General features: G+C 41.4%; 1 protein-coding gene across 2 annotated transcripts in view; it reads left to right on the forward strand.

Moving 5' to 3' along the window:
* LOC116042940 (voltage-dependent T-type calcium channel subunit alpha-1I-like) overlaps positions 1–12,691 on the forward strand; it is a 284,645-nt gene extending 271,954 nt beyond the window's left edge. For both annotated transcript variants that reach the window (XM_036000910.1, XM_036000911.1), the window contains 3 exons: positions 940–1,096; positions 6,026–6,240; positions 11,229–12,691. In XM_036000910.1, the coding sequence (XP_035856803.1) occupies positions 940–1,096; positions 6,026–6,240; positions 11,229–11,864 (1,008 nt within the window). In that variant the 3' untranslated portion in view covers positions 11,865–12,691. The remainder of the gene's footprint in view (positions 1–939; positions 1,097–6,025; positions 6,241–11,228) is intronic.
* The last annotated feature ends 3,237 nt before the right edge of the window (positions 12,692–15,928 follow it).

Genomic DNA, 15,928 nt, shown 5'->3' on the forward strand with positions numbered 1-15,928 from the left:
ATGCCTATAGTGTTCAAATTAGATGTTCAATCACAAAACGGGTGTAATGGTCAGATGGGGAAATGTAATCTCTCCTTGCGGGATCAATAAAGTATGTCCTAATCTTAATCCACATACTTTTGGCTATGAGTATATCATGTTATATTCACAGTGTATCCACAGGGAAGCAACATAGGTGTATGTGTGGGACTACTAAAAAATCATATCCATCCATCTGTATCCATATCCTATATTTCAATCTGACATGTGCCATACAAATTAACATTTGCTGTAATAATCACTCACACTTACACAGGTACATGTCTCTGGGGTGTCGGGGAGTCACAGCTCATGTCATCACACCCCTTCCATCTTGGTAATCATCATTAATTACTATTTACATGCTCGACCGCCTGATTAAAACACCTGCCTCCCTCCGTGCCCTTGATATGGATGTGTGTGTGTGTGTGTGTGTGTGTGTGTGTGTGTGTGTGTGTGTGTGTGTGTGTGTGTGAGAGAGAGAGAGCGCATGTCTTTTATATCTTCATCTTCCCATGAACACTTTGCTCTCGCCTCACAGCGGTTCCACCTGGCCTGTTTCATCGCTGCGTTATTGAAGGCCAGTTCATTTGATCCAGTTTACAACCAACATCAACAGCCGAGCAGTTTGAAGCTTTGAAGCCTGCAGTTACTGTTTTTTATTACCACATCCAATTTTAATCAGACTTGTATAGATGGATAAAGGAAGGGACATGAAAAAGGAAACACATTGTACTCAGATTTCCATTTTGGTAAGGCCAAATGAAAGGCTTCAGTTTGATATCTTTCTTGCTCCAGTGAACATCACCGCACCTGGATATCATGTTTATTCTCTCTGAATCTCTTTGTCTCCCCTCTACTTTTCTTTTACTTGCTCCTCTATCTTCAATCTCCCTCTTCCTTTTCCCATCATGCTCTCAGAGGGGCAGCAGTGACTCCCGTAGTTCGGAGGAGTTGCCCACCCAGGGGGGCTACAGGGGACTCCGTCCCCCTAGCTCAGGAAGCGAGTGTGGGGTCCAGGAGTTGTTTGAGTTGAATAGTCTGTCGCTGGAGCAGCCAAGCCCGGCACATTGCACAGGTACCGGACTGCCCATGATGATTAGTAAGTACTGTCAACCAGAGTGAATGAATCTGTGCAACCCATTCTCACTCCCAACTCGTAAAATACTGAGGCCTGGTCAGTGTCTCTCAGGGTCAGATACCGATGCAAAAATCCCCCTTTAGCGTCTGAATGGGACGCACCGGGCAGAGCAGCAGCTCGGCCGCAGCGCTGTAAGATGATGTTGTATTAAGACAATAGTAGTGAGTAGTACAAAAGACCGAAAATCCGCGTAAGGAGGTTGTTTGATGGACTTTCAGCCAGGAGACCGGGGTTTGTGTCCCGCCTGTCACTGAAACATACCTTTTTTTTTAACCCCACCCACGACCTTTTGCAAAACCTAACTGTCCTGTTCTTGTGCCGCATGTCAATTAAGCGTACGTCCCAACCCAGAGCGTCAAAAAGTGAGTCCCCACCAAGCCCGTCTAAATATGACGCCAAAGGGACGCGAGTCCCGAGAGCGTCAAAAAGTGACGCCAAGAGTCCCAACCAAGTGCGTCTAAATATGACGCTAAAGGAGACTTTTTCCGTCAATAACAAACGCCAAAGGCACCTGACCAAGCATCACTTTTTGTCATGATGGAGGTGAAAATGTGTGGATCTGTGAGATACTTGGTGGCAGGTCCTGAAATCAAGTTCTTACACCTAAATAATAATAGATTTTCCTTGTATTCCTATGTTAGCGTGTTGCTTTGGTCGGACACTTTGCATGCCCATTCATTCACCCTAATGATCTTCATAACAGTTTTTATGTCACTATGTACATTGCTATACTCCATGCTTTGTTGCTGAACATAAACAGTTTTATTTAAGTTGTTTGAACAAACAACCAATGCTCTTGTATTTCTTATGAGTCTTATCTTTGAAATACTCATACACCACTACCAAATGCCTGTAAAGTTTGTTTCTGGTAGATAAATGTCCACCGACTGGTTACCTTAATACACTTATTAGGGCCCGAGCGCCGACAGCGGCGAAGGCCCTATTGAAACTGAAGGAATTATTATTTTCCCGGCAAATGAATTGGCTTTTTGAGGGGCTTAACATATTCAAAAACTCACCAAATTTGGCGGTCGCATCAAGTCTGGTGAAAATTTACGTATTTTAAGGGTTTCGGGAATAGGCGCGCAAAAATGGCTCGCTAGCGCCCCCTACAATGTTAAAAAAATTGAGCCCCTGCAGTGCGTTTAACGTAGACTCACGAAACTTGGTACACATGTGTATCATGTCAAGATGTACAAAAAACGTCATTGAAGCCATACCCTAAGCCCAACAGGAAGTCCGCCATTTTGATTTCAAAGTTCGAAATTAGTGCGATTTTGGCCATTTTCACATGTCGTACTTTAACGAACTCCTCCTAGAGATTTCATCCGATCAACTTCAAATTCGGTCTGTGCCATCTTAAGACATTAAAGATGAAAAGTTATTAAAAGAAAAACTTTTCGTCATAGGGCGTGGCCGTGGCAGGGCGGCCATTTTGTGCGTTTCGCCGCCGAAACAGGAAGTGGGTGTAACTCGAGTGTACATTGTCCGATTGGCTCGAAACTTTTCAGGATTCATAAGAGTCCAACCCTGAGGACAAATAAAGGCCGATATTTACTTAAAGTCATAGCGCCCCCTAGTGGCAACAGGAAGTAGGCCTAAAAGTCAAGGTGCTATACTTTAACGAACTCCTCCTAGAGATTTCATGCGATGTACTTCAAACTTGGTCTCTATCATCCCAACACCTTAAAGATGAAAAGTTATTAAAAGAAAAACTTTTCGTCTGACGGTGTGGGCGTGGCGTGGCGTCCATTTTGAGTGTTGAGCGATGAACAAATAAATTGTTGTAACTTGAGTGTACGTTGTCGTATCTGCCCGAAAATTCTCACGATTGACAAGGGTCCAGGCCTGAGGACACCTACAGGCCATATTTGACTTTTGGTCATAGCGCCCCCCGCTGGCAACAGGAAATGCGCCTTATATGACAAACATCATCCAATTTACATGAAACTTAGAATGTGTGGTCTACATGTGATAATGAGCCGGCCCCTATAATATAACCATGCCCACTTACTCAGGCCACGCCCCCTTTCATAACATTTGTACCGTTTAAGGTAGAGTCTTGTGTGAGGTGTCATTGAACTCAGCAGAGAGTTGCTTCTTCATTGGTGATGGTTTGGCCCGCCCCCTATGCTTAAGCCACGCCCCCTTTCATGAATGCTGATCCATCTAAGGTAGAGTCTTGTGTGAGGTGTCATTGAACTCAGCAGAGAGTTCCTTCTTCATTGGTGATCGTTTGGCCCGCCCCCTATGCTTAAGCCACGCCCCCTTTCATAACATTTGAACCGTTTAAGGTAGGGTCTTGTGTGAGGTGTCATTGAACTCAGCAGAGAGTTGCTTCTTCATTGGTGATGTTTGGCCCGCCCCCTATGCTTAAGCCACACCCCCTTTCATAACATTTGAACGATTTAAGGTTGACCATTGTGTGAGGTATCAATGAAATCAGCAGAGAGTTCCTTCTTCATTGGTGATGGTTTGGCCAGCCCCCTATGCTTAAGCCACGCCCCCTTTCATAACATTTGAACGATTTAAGGTTGACCATTGTGCAAACATGGATGTAAACAATGCAACATGTAAAAAAATCAGCTTTGCAATTGTTTTATGAGGAGGAAAAATATGTTCGACACATTTGCACACACAGTGCAATTTGGTGGGAAACACTAAAGATAAACATACATTTGTTTCTTTACAATAAATATAACATAAGGTTAAACTCATTTTGAACACAATGATATGTGCAGTCAAAGTCACTGTAAATGACCAATACAATATAGTTGCATGTTTGGTGTACATTTTCTTGAGTTTGTTCCATTATTGGTGACTCTCAACGTTTTGTGCTATGATATAGAATCCCATTATATATTTTCAATAATAAAAATGTAAATGAGAATCTAAGTAGTTTTCCTGCTTTTTGTAGATCATTTTTCATCCAATAGCAGCAGAATGGTTCAATTGAATCTTCCACATCATCCAGTCATATTAAAATAATCCCTCTCAGGATAACCTTTCATTAGCGTTTCTTATTATCCTTATCAGTGTTCTTTGTGACCCTCACTGGTATTTAACCACCACGATTTCATTAAACCGTGACTTTGACGTGACATTGATAGTATCGTTTAAATAAGAAGCTTTTTCTTAACGTCTCTGGAGCCGACCCAGACGTACAAGGACGTGTCTCATATTCCACACCGTTGATTAACTTCCACTGCAATTAATGCAGTGATCGATGAGGCCAGCAGCAGATACACTGATGTTGATGAATGACATTTTATGGTATGCCCCCCCCCCCACCCCCACCCCCCCTTAACATGACCATCATCATGGGAACAGGTAGAGAGATACAAGGCAAAGTCAATTCAGGCGCACTGTTCAACAGCACACAATATCCCAGACTGTTGTAGACACAATGTCACTGAAGACGTGTAGTTGTTAACATGATTTGTTTACTGCCAACAAAAAAATATTACTCCATTCGGTAACACTTTAATTGAAGGGGTGTGCATAAGACTGACATGACACCGCCATTATTATGACATGACGTGTCATGAACATGAAGGAGTCATTTTGAGTGTTCATGACTGTTATTGTTACTGTCATTAAGTGTCATTCGGTAAATTATGACACTTTTAATGCAAAGTTAGCATTGTCCCAGATGTCTTTGTTATGACAACTTCACATTAACGAAGACAACAACTATAGTTAGCTGCCATTAGCTCTGTTAGCTGTAACGTTACAGCTGTCCAATTAGCTAGCTAGCGGACTCAGCCCTGGGCTGCAAAGAGCTAAATCCGGAAAGAAAACCATCTCGCTAACGTTAGTGCATTCCCTGTCGTAAACTGGCCTCCTCCATAAGTCTCGGAGGTTGTTTTTAGTCCCGGTCTGGCGACACCGACTCAGCTAATTGCTAGCATGGCGGCTAAATTGAATCCGATTGAATCGCTCCGAAACTGCCTGGTGGAAACCCAGCTTCACACACATTCAGCGCTATTGGCTACTGTAAACGCTAATCAATATCTGCGACGCAACAAGTCCCACCCTACTTGTTGCCTTTGTTGGTTTGATTGGTTAGGTTTAGGCACTAGGAGTGCGATTGGTTAGGGTAAGAATACCTGGGTTGGCCAATCAGAGGCATCTCAGACAATGCTAACTTTGCATTTAAATTTATTTCATTTATTTAATTTCCTAAATGCTGAGTTTTGGGGGATACTATAATACTTGCTCTAAAACTCTCTAAAATGTGCTAAATGTAGGTTATGATAGAACGCTTGATTTGTCTCCCATGAGTTACATTTTTGTCTTTAAGACTTTCATACTAAGATGAAACAGTGTATCCCTTGTGAGAATAAAGTTTAAAACATTGATATTTTGTTTTTAGTGTTACAATTGTCTTTACTTAAATGAGCAATGATGAGAGCAAGTCTCATAATTTCAAAATAGTATATATTTTGGGTGCAATAATAAAAAAAATAATAATAAAAACTTTAACAGAACCTGATGACGGCTTGTACAGACAGAAAAGAATGAGGCCCAGGACTCAACTTTGTGTCACATCACTAGAACTCCCCATGGGAAACAAAGTAGTCTCAACTTGTTAGGTAAGACCTAAACCAGTGTAGAACTGTGAGAGAGGCCAAAACATGATACTATTGAGTAAGTGTGTTTGATGATCTTGCATTGAGGTGTTTATAAAGCATCAGTTATGCGTTCTAGATAAAAATGTGTCAATTGTCTATTGATTGTCTAAATGCTAACATTGTCAGAGGCATTTATGCCTTGACAAGAAATGGTACAGTAAAATGGAAACAACACTAAATACACTAAAATAAACAAAAATGGCAAAATTGTCACTGACATTTTGTTTTTCAGACGGAGATAGAGGAAGTTGCAGTGGAGGTGGCGACGGTTCCTCACCCGTCTTCCACCTTCCGGTAGATTTCTTCCACCCAGCTGCTGCGGCTCACCCGGGCAGTCCTGGGAACGGTGTTAGCCCAGAAGACAGAGGGCCGTCCAGGTTGCCAACCCCAGCCTCCTGGGCCTCTCTCCGCTCACCCGGAGCCAACAGCAGGCCCTTGAGCTTTCAGGTATTATGGACAGATGAATGGATGGATGGATAGACAAATAAGGACCTGACATCAGTACCTCTGTGCAACACATCAGTGACATGATGGAACAGTGTAAATAGATCATTCCTAAGAGAATGTTCAGTGAACCAAAGTTGTTATGCGTCAAAAACACTGCAGGCAGTCAGATGGGATTTGCCAAATGATGTATAATGCAGAATGAGCGTGTGAACCCAAAAAACGGTGATCTTGATACTGTAACGTGGTTTAATAAATGTCTACACACAGTAATACAGATACTGTTAACCAGTGTTGGGCAAGTTACTTCCAAAATGTAGTACATTATAGATTACTAGTTACTGTCATTTGAGAGTAATTCGTTATATTACAATATTACTGTCTCTGAATTGTAATGCGTTACACTACCCATCTGAGCTTTCATTTTCTCAAAGGCAGAGCAGGATACCCAGGACTCGGTTTACACCTATCGCCATTTCTAGCCACTGGGGGACCATAGACAGGCTGGGGGAATGCATATTAATGTTAAAAAAGTGAAAATGTCATGCCATGGGACCTTTAATATGAATATGCAAAGTAACTAAAGCTATAAAAACAGATAAGTAAAACGAACAATAGGCAAGTAGGAGAAAATGAAAATACTCAATTAAAAGTACCTTACATTGTATTGAAGTACGGCATTGTTGTAAAATGTTTGTTTAAAGCACTTGAATAAGAAATTCATGTTGTTTAGTTTAAAACACTCTAAAGGAAATGGTCAATTATAGTGTGATTAAAACTCACTATTTACTATTATATATAATTATTATTATTTACAGTACTTGATTTACAGCTGATATGTGAAAATGTACACAACCTTATTTAGCAGGAATTTAGTTTTACTGCGAACCGTCACAGGAAGTGCTTTTATTTTCAAGTAGACTACACGGAAGTTGTCTGTTGTGTACTCTTGCTAGCTTACTGAGATGAACGTGAGACGTTCGTCAAGCTGAGTTGGTCACTTTTTTGTTTGTAAAACTGCAACATATTGAACAGTAAATGGTCACAGTAAAAGACAAGCGTTTTTGCCGTCATTCGAAGCCATTCCACTACAGGCATAGTTACTCTCTACGGCTGATAAAATGCAATGATATTTACGTGTAGCAAGCCTCAACATTAATTCCCGACATGTTTCTATCTGTCAGCAGCTCGGACACACTGCTGTCCGCGCTGACGTACCGTCACCTGTTGGGACACAGATGTTGTCCGTACCGTCTCTGGTTCTGGCTCTGACCACGGGAACAGAAACAGGACAGCTCACTTCAACGCAGCGTAATAACTCCTGAAAATAATATCCATCTCGCAAATGTATCAGTCTCTGCAGTCATCTCAACCATCGAATACGTGGTGTTGGTGAATTCTTTAAAAAAACAATACACCACTAAATGTGGCGTTAAAATGCGTTGTAACTTGCGTTACTGAGATTGTAACGAGTATAATATTACCAAGATGTTATTAGTAATGCGTTATATTACTGCGTTACAGCAAAAAGCAATACATTACTGTAATTGCGTTACTTTTGTAGCACGTTACTCCCAACAACTTGTGTGAAATTGTGAATATACACATGGCACTTTCCACCCTCCCTTGATGTCCTAATGTTGTGTGAAACTGCAGATAAATTATTTATATATTTTATAATTAAAGCTATGATCTAATACGTATTGAATCTAACACCTCCCCTGTGTTGGCTTCTGCACGAAACAAAACGAGAATGAAAGGGCCTTTTTTTAGTTCCTGTGTAACCATGGAGACAGATTTTTCTTTGTTTCCCCTCTACCTGTTTGGTTTGTTTAGCTTGTGCCTGAGTGCCTCTGTGATCCTCAGCTGCTACAGTAATGCTCTGCGGCGCTCATCTAATTAGCCCGGCCAGCCCTGAGCCTGATACCGACTCTGTGCTCACTGTTCTTCTTGGCTCACAGAATGAACCGGTTTGAACAGGTTATGTTTTAAACCTCTCTTTTATCTTTAAACCGAGATTAAAATCATCCCTTTTGCGCCACCTTTTCAAAATCCAATTTAAACTCTAATCTCTATCTTTTATAAGGGCTTTTTTTTTAAAACTTCAACAATTGAAAAACAAATTGCTGCATTGACAGGCAGCATGGATAGAGCAAAATGAGCACAGTCCCTGGAAGAAAATAAATAAGGAATCGATTCATAGTCAGATGTAGAAGATAATTTGGACTGAAATATAAACAAAACTCAAAAGAAAAGTTAGACCTGCCAGCAAACCTGGGAGCTAGCAGAATGGTATCTGGATAATGGAGCTCTTTAAATTGTTTCAAAGGGACATTTGAGCATTTCTGCCATGCCAGTGTAACAAGTGAAAACGATAGCAAACTTTGAAGTGCAGCGCTGGTTGTGTGAAATGCCCATGGTACACAGGTATTTCCTTATTTTTTTTCTTTTTTCTTTATTTAGATTTTCTCTCCAATTATTTTGTATGCCCAGAAAAAAATCGACAAAAACATCGAAAAAAGTGAAAACAAAACTTGGGATAAAAGTGACAAAAGTGTCGAAAAAAACGACCAAAGTGTTTATAAAAAAATAAAAAAAAGGGTTACACTTTACTTGAAGGTATCTACATAAGAGTGATATGACACTGTCATGAACGTGTCATAAACATAAACAAGTCATAAACGTTGCTGGAGGGTCATGTCAGGATGGGCTTAGGGTTCATGTGTCATGACAGTGTCATGTGTTAATAACAGTGTCATGTCCAGTGATGGGAATAACGCCGTTATAAATAACGGCGTTACTAACGGCGTTACTTTTTTTCAGTAACGAGTAATCTAATTGATTACTCTTCCCATCTTACCGTTACCGTTACTGCCAAAAAATGCGGTGCGTTACTATATTTGAAGCTGTTTTTTTCATCAGACCAACTAGATCTCTGAGTCTGAGCCGAGAGGCAAATACTTTTTTTACTGTTGTTCCTTGGTTAGTGGGCAGTGCACGACGCAAGCGCATGAATGCTGATGATTGGCTGAGGTTGAGTAAAATGTCATGGTAAGCCAATCACAGGTAGAGTTGGGCGGATGTTCGAAACCACTCACACAACGAACAACACAAGCGAGTCAGTCAACGAGAGAGAGACAGGTATGGCGTTATGAAATCAAGGAGAGGGTTAACTTTTCCTGCTCCAGATTTTCCACCGTGGTCAGAAAGAACAGGGGAGACACTTTGTTTCTCTTACTATATGACTGTAGAGTCGCTACTCGCTCCAAAGCTAATCGCCATCACTCTCTCACTTCTCCCTCGCTCTATCACCTACTCCCACACACACACACACACACACACACACACACACACACATGCCGGCTCGACGCACACACCAGCGCACAAGTATAAACATCAGGCCACTTACATTATTTGCACTACAGAGTGTATATATTTGTTATTTATTTTTGGTATAGTGCTTAACAAGCATAATTTAATTTTGTCCAGTTGTGGCCTGTTGAGGTGTTGTGTTATTTGTATCGATCCACTATATAAACATAATATCTACATACATGGCATTTGATTGGAGGCTAGTCTCACTTTGCCCCACAGCAACATTAAAATAGTTTAGATTTGTGTACATTGTTTCTGTTAATAATGTATTGTATTAAGTGTCCATTTCATTATAATATTCATATTTATCATAAATAATTGAACATACACATGTATTTTAAGTTCCATTAAAGAGGTGGAGGTGGGGTCACATTTGAGCATTTAAAAATGTACTTGAAAGTAACGCAATAGTTACTTTCTGAAGTAACTAGTTACTTTCATAATTTGTAACTGAATAACTAATTTAGTTACTTTTTGGAAGCAGTAACTAGTAACTGTAACTAATTACTTTTTAGAAGTAACTTGCCCAACACTGGTCATGTCACTCTTATGTAGATACCTTCAAGTAAAGTGTTACCAAAAAAAGTCTTAATTGTAAATTTTGACCCAGAAAAACTAAAAGTTGCATGGTCGACGCGAAGACAACACAAGGGTTAATGGTAAAGTAATATACCAAGTAATATATGTTATAAACGACACTTAAAATAATTTGTCATACTGCATTTTATGGGAATTTAAGATAATGTACGACTTCGGTTTGAGTTATTTAACTGAATTTTATTGATCCAGGATTTTATTAAAATTGTGGAACACAGATGGGATTAACTTTAACCCTCTGAGGTCTAAGGGCATTTTTTTATATCTTCTTGAATTCTCCTTGAATTCTCCTTTGCGTGTAACCTGATCCCCATGTGTTTCATATCAAAATGTTCGGAACAAACTCCGCTTTCTGTTTAGTAATGCACAAAAGTGTTTCAGAGCAATGTAGAAAGAGATAATTTGGCCCTTAATTGGAAACATTTCTCAAATCTCTTGTGAAAACATACCTACACTCAATTGTTTTGGTGCTTGAAATGAGTTTAAAAAAGTCTTGAGTTCACAAAAGTAGCTTAATATATGAATAAAATAGTAAATAAATGAAAATTTTAAATTTAAACTAAAATGAAATTTTGTAATATCGCTTTTAGAAGAGGAGTGTTGTCAAACATCGCTTTGACTCGCCGGTGCGTCTTTTGTGCTCAGAGGGTTAAAAGCAACACTAGAGAACTTTTCCCGCTTTGGTCCCCCTACTGGTTGGAAGCGGAATTGTCCATTACATTACATTACATTGTCCAGTTCAGTTCATTCGAACTACAGATCCGCTACCCGATCTGGCAAACTTGCATAATATAATGTAATGGACAATTCCGCTTCCAACCTGTAGGGGGACCGAAGTGGGAAAAGTTCTCTAGTGTTGCTTTAAATCTGAATAATCTTTTTTTTTAAATGAAAAGCTTAACTTATTAACCCTAATTAAAAAAAATCATATTGGTGCAAGCCAGTAATAATCTTTTGCCTACTAAAGACCTAACTGCCTACTTTTATATTCTTTTACCACCTCCCTCCTCTGTGTGCAGCACCCGTCCCACAGTGACTCCTCCCTGGCCACAGGCAGTTCAGAGGGCAGCCTGCAGACCACTGTAGAGGAAGGGCTCAGCTTCAGTGTGTCCCCATCTCGAGATCTGGAACTCCCCAGCTACCCCTCACACCCGCGGGCAAAGGCCACAGGAGACCAGGGGCGGCCTTCACTAAAGAGACGCAGTACTACTTTTACCCTTCAAGCCACCAGGGGGCATCAGAGAAGCCAGAGCAGCAGCTGCGGCGGCGGCAGCACCAGCCCCGGCTGCCCCCGGCAGGACTCCATGGACCCTTCGGATGAGGACGTGGGCACGGGGACGGTTGGGGACGGCTGCCGCCAGACCCTGAGCAGCGAGCCCTTGTCAGAAACATTAAACAGCGTCTCGCTGACGTCGCTGCTCACCCCAGGCTCTCTGGCGCCCCCGCCGGTGAAGAAATGTAACAGCACAGGCTCCCTGGACCAAACCAATTTATCTGCCCGGAGTAAAGACAGCCGCCACCTCTGCAGCATTGATGCCCATGGTTACTTGCCCAACCCCTGGACGGAGGGAAGGGCGAGTGGCGGGGAGGAGGACGGTGATATCACAGGCTTCAGCAGCCGGCCCACAGACACAAGCTCCAGGAAAAATAGATGAAACACTTGTTGCCTCTCTTGTAGTGGAGCTGTTTAACCATTTGCATTTCCGGAACCTTGAACAGAACAGAACAGAACAGGAAGAGACTTTTAATACATGACCTGTGAACCCCGATTCTGAAATTCTCTCTTGTCCTTGAGTCGACTGTTCTCTCTCTCTTTCCTCCTAGGATCTGGCTGCTTGGGATAAGTCATTTCTCAAAAGAACACGGTTGCTTCTGAGTTTTTGACATCCTCTCTTTTCCGCAGGATATGCAGTCGCTTTTTGAAAGGACTTTAACGATAGTGACAAGGGGCTTAGCCTTTTAGCATAGCCAGGGTTCAGCCCTGAAAGATGTGACAGTCGTGGGCTTTACATGTGAGCCATGGTGACATACAGAATATTTGGAAGGCCATTAAAGAGACAGGCTTGAAAATGACAGTGATTGATGGATGAACATAAAATGATGATATTTATATGAAAACTGCTGAAAAATTTAATTTCAAAAAATAGATTGCTTGCCCTCAAACTTTGTGCAGATTGTAACATTGGACAAATGGCAAACTCTAAAGCTTCTTTTGAGGAAGAACTGAACTTTGTACAGTTTTTTTTTTGTAATAACAATTGCTAACAGTAGCATCGACCAACCTTTTTTCCTCTTTAGCAAATTCGATGGGTAACAGAGAATTGAAATGTTGTTTTTATTTTTATTTTTGTTCTGTGTTCTTTTTTAACTTCAATTTGTTGAAGTTGTGTGAATGTAGACATGTCTGTCTCCGTTTGTGAGGGAGAGGGAGACCAGGACAAGCAAAGGAGCCTGGCTAGCCTGGCTGCTGAGAATACATGTGGATTGTCAGGGGAAGCGTCTGCCACTTTAAAGCTACATTGCGTAAGAATTTCTCCCATCTAGCAGTAATATTGTATATGACAACCAACTGAATATTACTTTCTAGCCCTTCCCATTCCGAACGCGTTTTAACTGCTATGGTGGCCGAACCCAAAATTAGCTCTTAGTATCTCCATCGTTTACACTCAGCTGTTCTAGCCACTCCAATATTAACTGTGGTCTTGTTGCTTTGCCTGTCGCGTTGTCGTTTTAATTCTCTTATTCGCTTCCCTGGCGTCTCCGTTACATGTCCTCGAGAATAGGCGTGATCCTCCATCTTCAACAGGCTTTCAAATCTGCCGGCAGTCGCGAGTAATCTCCCGGCTGGCATTCGTCACGGTGCCACTGAGTGTAAAAGCGTGAAAGGCGGAGGTATGTCCCTCTTTGGCTAATGTATTTTAAAGATGGAGGCGCAACATGGCTGCCGCAGTTCGAGCAACTCGCTCTTATGTATTCTGAATGATTCTGAATGGCAGATTCTACGCTTACGAGAATACTTTGATTAGTTGGTGGAAGTAATTACACATGAATGAGCACATATTTGTGAAAGAACAAGGGTTTTTGCTAAGAATCAACTCAAAAAATTACACAATGTAGGTTTAAAGTGGACTTTGTGCTTTCTACATACCCATGAAAGGGCTAAATGTATTGAGTGCAGACCTGGGTCAAAACCTATTGGGGAATAATCTTTTGCTACCTAACAGACTGTTTAAAAGTGTCTTTTAGGTACAACCATTACTTTCAAAGACTTTTCTGATGCTAATAATATATATAAAAGACAGATGTGTCACTGAAATGAACATTGACTTGTAAAACTATTGGGCAGATTTCTCAGAAAACATTTACAATTTCCTCAAATATGTATTTAACAGATTAAAACACAAAATTATTTGAAATTAGGTAATGATACCCAACAGATCAACAGACTTTCTCAGTCCCTGCAACCTCTACTTACATGTTAAATGTGCAGTAGTGATTCCTGCAGGTCAGAAATATATTTTATAAGGCAGGGGATGAACAAAATATTATATAAAACATTTCAATATAACATGAACAGTATGGGCTTTACAACAGTAGGAGACAGTTTGATGTCATCCGAGTTGTCCCTCACACACCAACAGTGTCTACACTTCAGACAGTAGTTGAATGGGACCAGTGTCTGCGAGCTCAGGGGACTCAAAAGCACGATCAGCAGCAGAGGTAAAAAGGTAATGAAGTTTAGTACAATCTCAGGCGAAAGGTATCAAAAACAGGAGGCAAAAGACATGGTCGTTAAAGGGGCTATAGGTCTATAAAACACTGGGAAGATACACTAGGAAATAACACTGGGGAGTGAGACACGAAAGGTACTACAATACAATACACTTCAACAATCTGGCAACCTTAGTTGATAGCTCCTCCGAGGAGCGAGCATCGAGGAGGGATCGCTGAGGAGCTCTAGGCGAGGATACAGGAGAGCAGCCTTCCCGGATGCCGTGCAGCTGAAAGAGTTTCTACCTCCACCCAAACAGCTGACGAATTAATGTGACGCATCAGAGGAAAGGACGTCTCATCCCTCCAAACACATTTGCTCGTTGCCTCTCTCCCTTAACATGATTTTCTTGCGTCTCTCCCGTGCCTCCTCGGTGGGAGGGACTAAGACGCGAGGAAGGGAGGCAATTTAAAGGTGCTGTAGGTAGGATTGTGAAGATCCAGGATTTAGCCAAAGAATTTGAACATCGACAACTTCTCAGTCCCTCCCCCCCTTTCTGCTAAAGCCTAAACGGTCCCTAAGCCCCTCCCCCCACAAGGGAGAATGAATGTGTGTGCCTGAGCAGTCATTGACGCGCAGTTAGACACCCCACCGGCCCTGATTGGAGCATCTGAACAGGGAGCGGTGGATTTTTGCAAATCGCACTACAGGCTGTAGGTGGTGCCAGAGGAGCCGGATTTTTTTTTTAATTACCTGCTTCATGTAGTTCTACTCAAAAATAGGGTAGGTTTCAGCAAATATGACAGAAAGTTAGTTTTATAAGGCTTACCTACTGCATCTTTAAGAGCTATCGTGCTTCTCATGTCGCTTAAATTGCCGCCTCGATCTGTCTCCCCTTCTCGCATCTTAGTCCCTTCCACCGAGGAGGCACAGGAGAGATGCAAGGAAATCATCGGAGGAGAGAGGCAAGGAGCAAATGTGTTTTAGAGGGATGAGACATCCTTAACTCTGAAGCGTCACATGAATTCGTCAGCTGTTTGGGTGGCGTTAGCTCAGACTTTTTAAACTACATGTGTTTTGTGTGCAGAAATCTTAATGTGTAAAGTAACTAGTATCTAAAGCTGTCAGATGAATGTAGTGGAGTAATAAGTGCAATATTTCTCTCTGAAATGTAGCGGAGTAGAAAGTGGCATGAAAAGAAAAGACTCAAATTTGGACTTAAGTACTCTTCATTTTGCAGTCAGATTTCCAGGAATTCAGAAATTGGGATTCAATTTAATTCAATTTTATTTATAGTATCAAATCATAACAATAGTTATCGCAATACACTTGCAGATAGAGTAGGTCTAGACCACACTCTATAATTTACAAAGACCCAACAATTTCCCACGAGCAAGCATTTGGTGCCATTCACAGTTTTTTGTTTGCTGCATTTAACCCAAACGATTATTTGGCTCAGGTCTGCTTGAGTGTAGCAAGATATTAGAAATACCAGATACTATGGCAAGCAATGTGGTCCAAATTGGTGTAATTTGTAACGTTGAGCACTTGTTTATCAGACATCTTTTGACAAATTGTAATGACCCATCATATAATATACTGTGTCATAATCTTTGAAAATCCAGAGCAGGTAGACCTCAGGTTGACCTATATGCACTCACACACACAGCATTACACATAGCACACATTGAAGCACATACATACATACAGTACATATTACATACACATATCATACAAAGATGTCAATGTCAAAATACTCCAGGGTGTTTCTGTAGTTGTTTGAGGTGTAGTCTATATCCACGATGTTTAACTTCCGGGATTGCTCGGGTGCCGCCGGAAATTCCACGGGATGTCCTTCTTTTCAGCCGGATGTCCGTCACCTTCCGCTTTCTTTGAAATGGAATTCTAAACTCTGGTGGATTTGTGAGGACTATGGTTAACTGCTCCTCAGATCTCTGCAGGGTAAATCCAGACAGCTAGCTAGACTATCTGTCCAATCTGAGTTTT

Source organism: Sander lucioperca, chromosome 4 (assembly GCF_008315115.2).
Source record: "Sander lucioperca isolate FBNREF2018 chromosome 4, SLUC_FBN_1.2, whole genome shotgun sequence".
Classification (NCBI taxonomy): Eukaryota; Metazoa; Chordata; class Actinopteri; order Perciformes; family Percidae; genus Sander; species Sander lucioperca.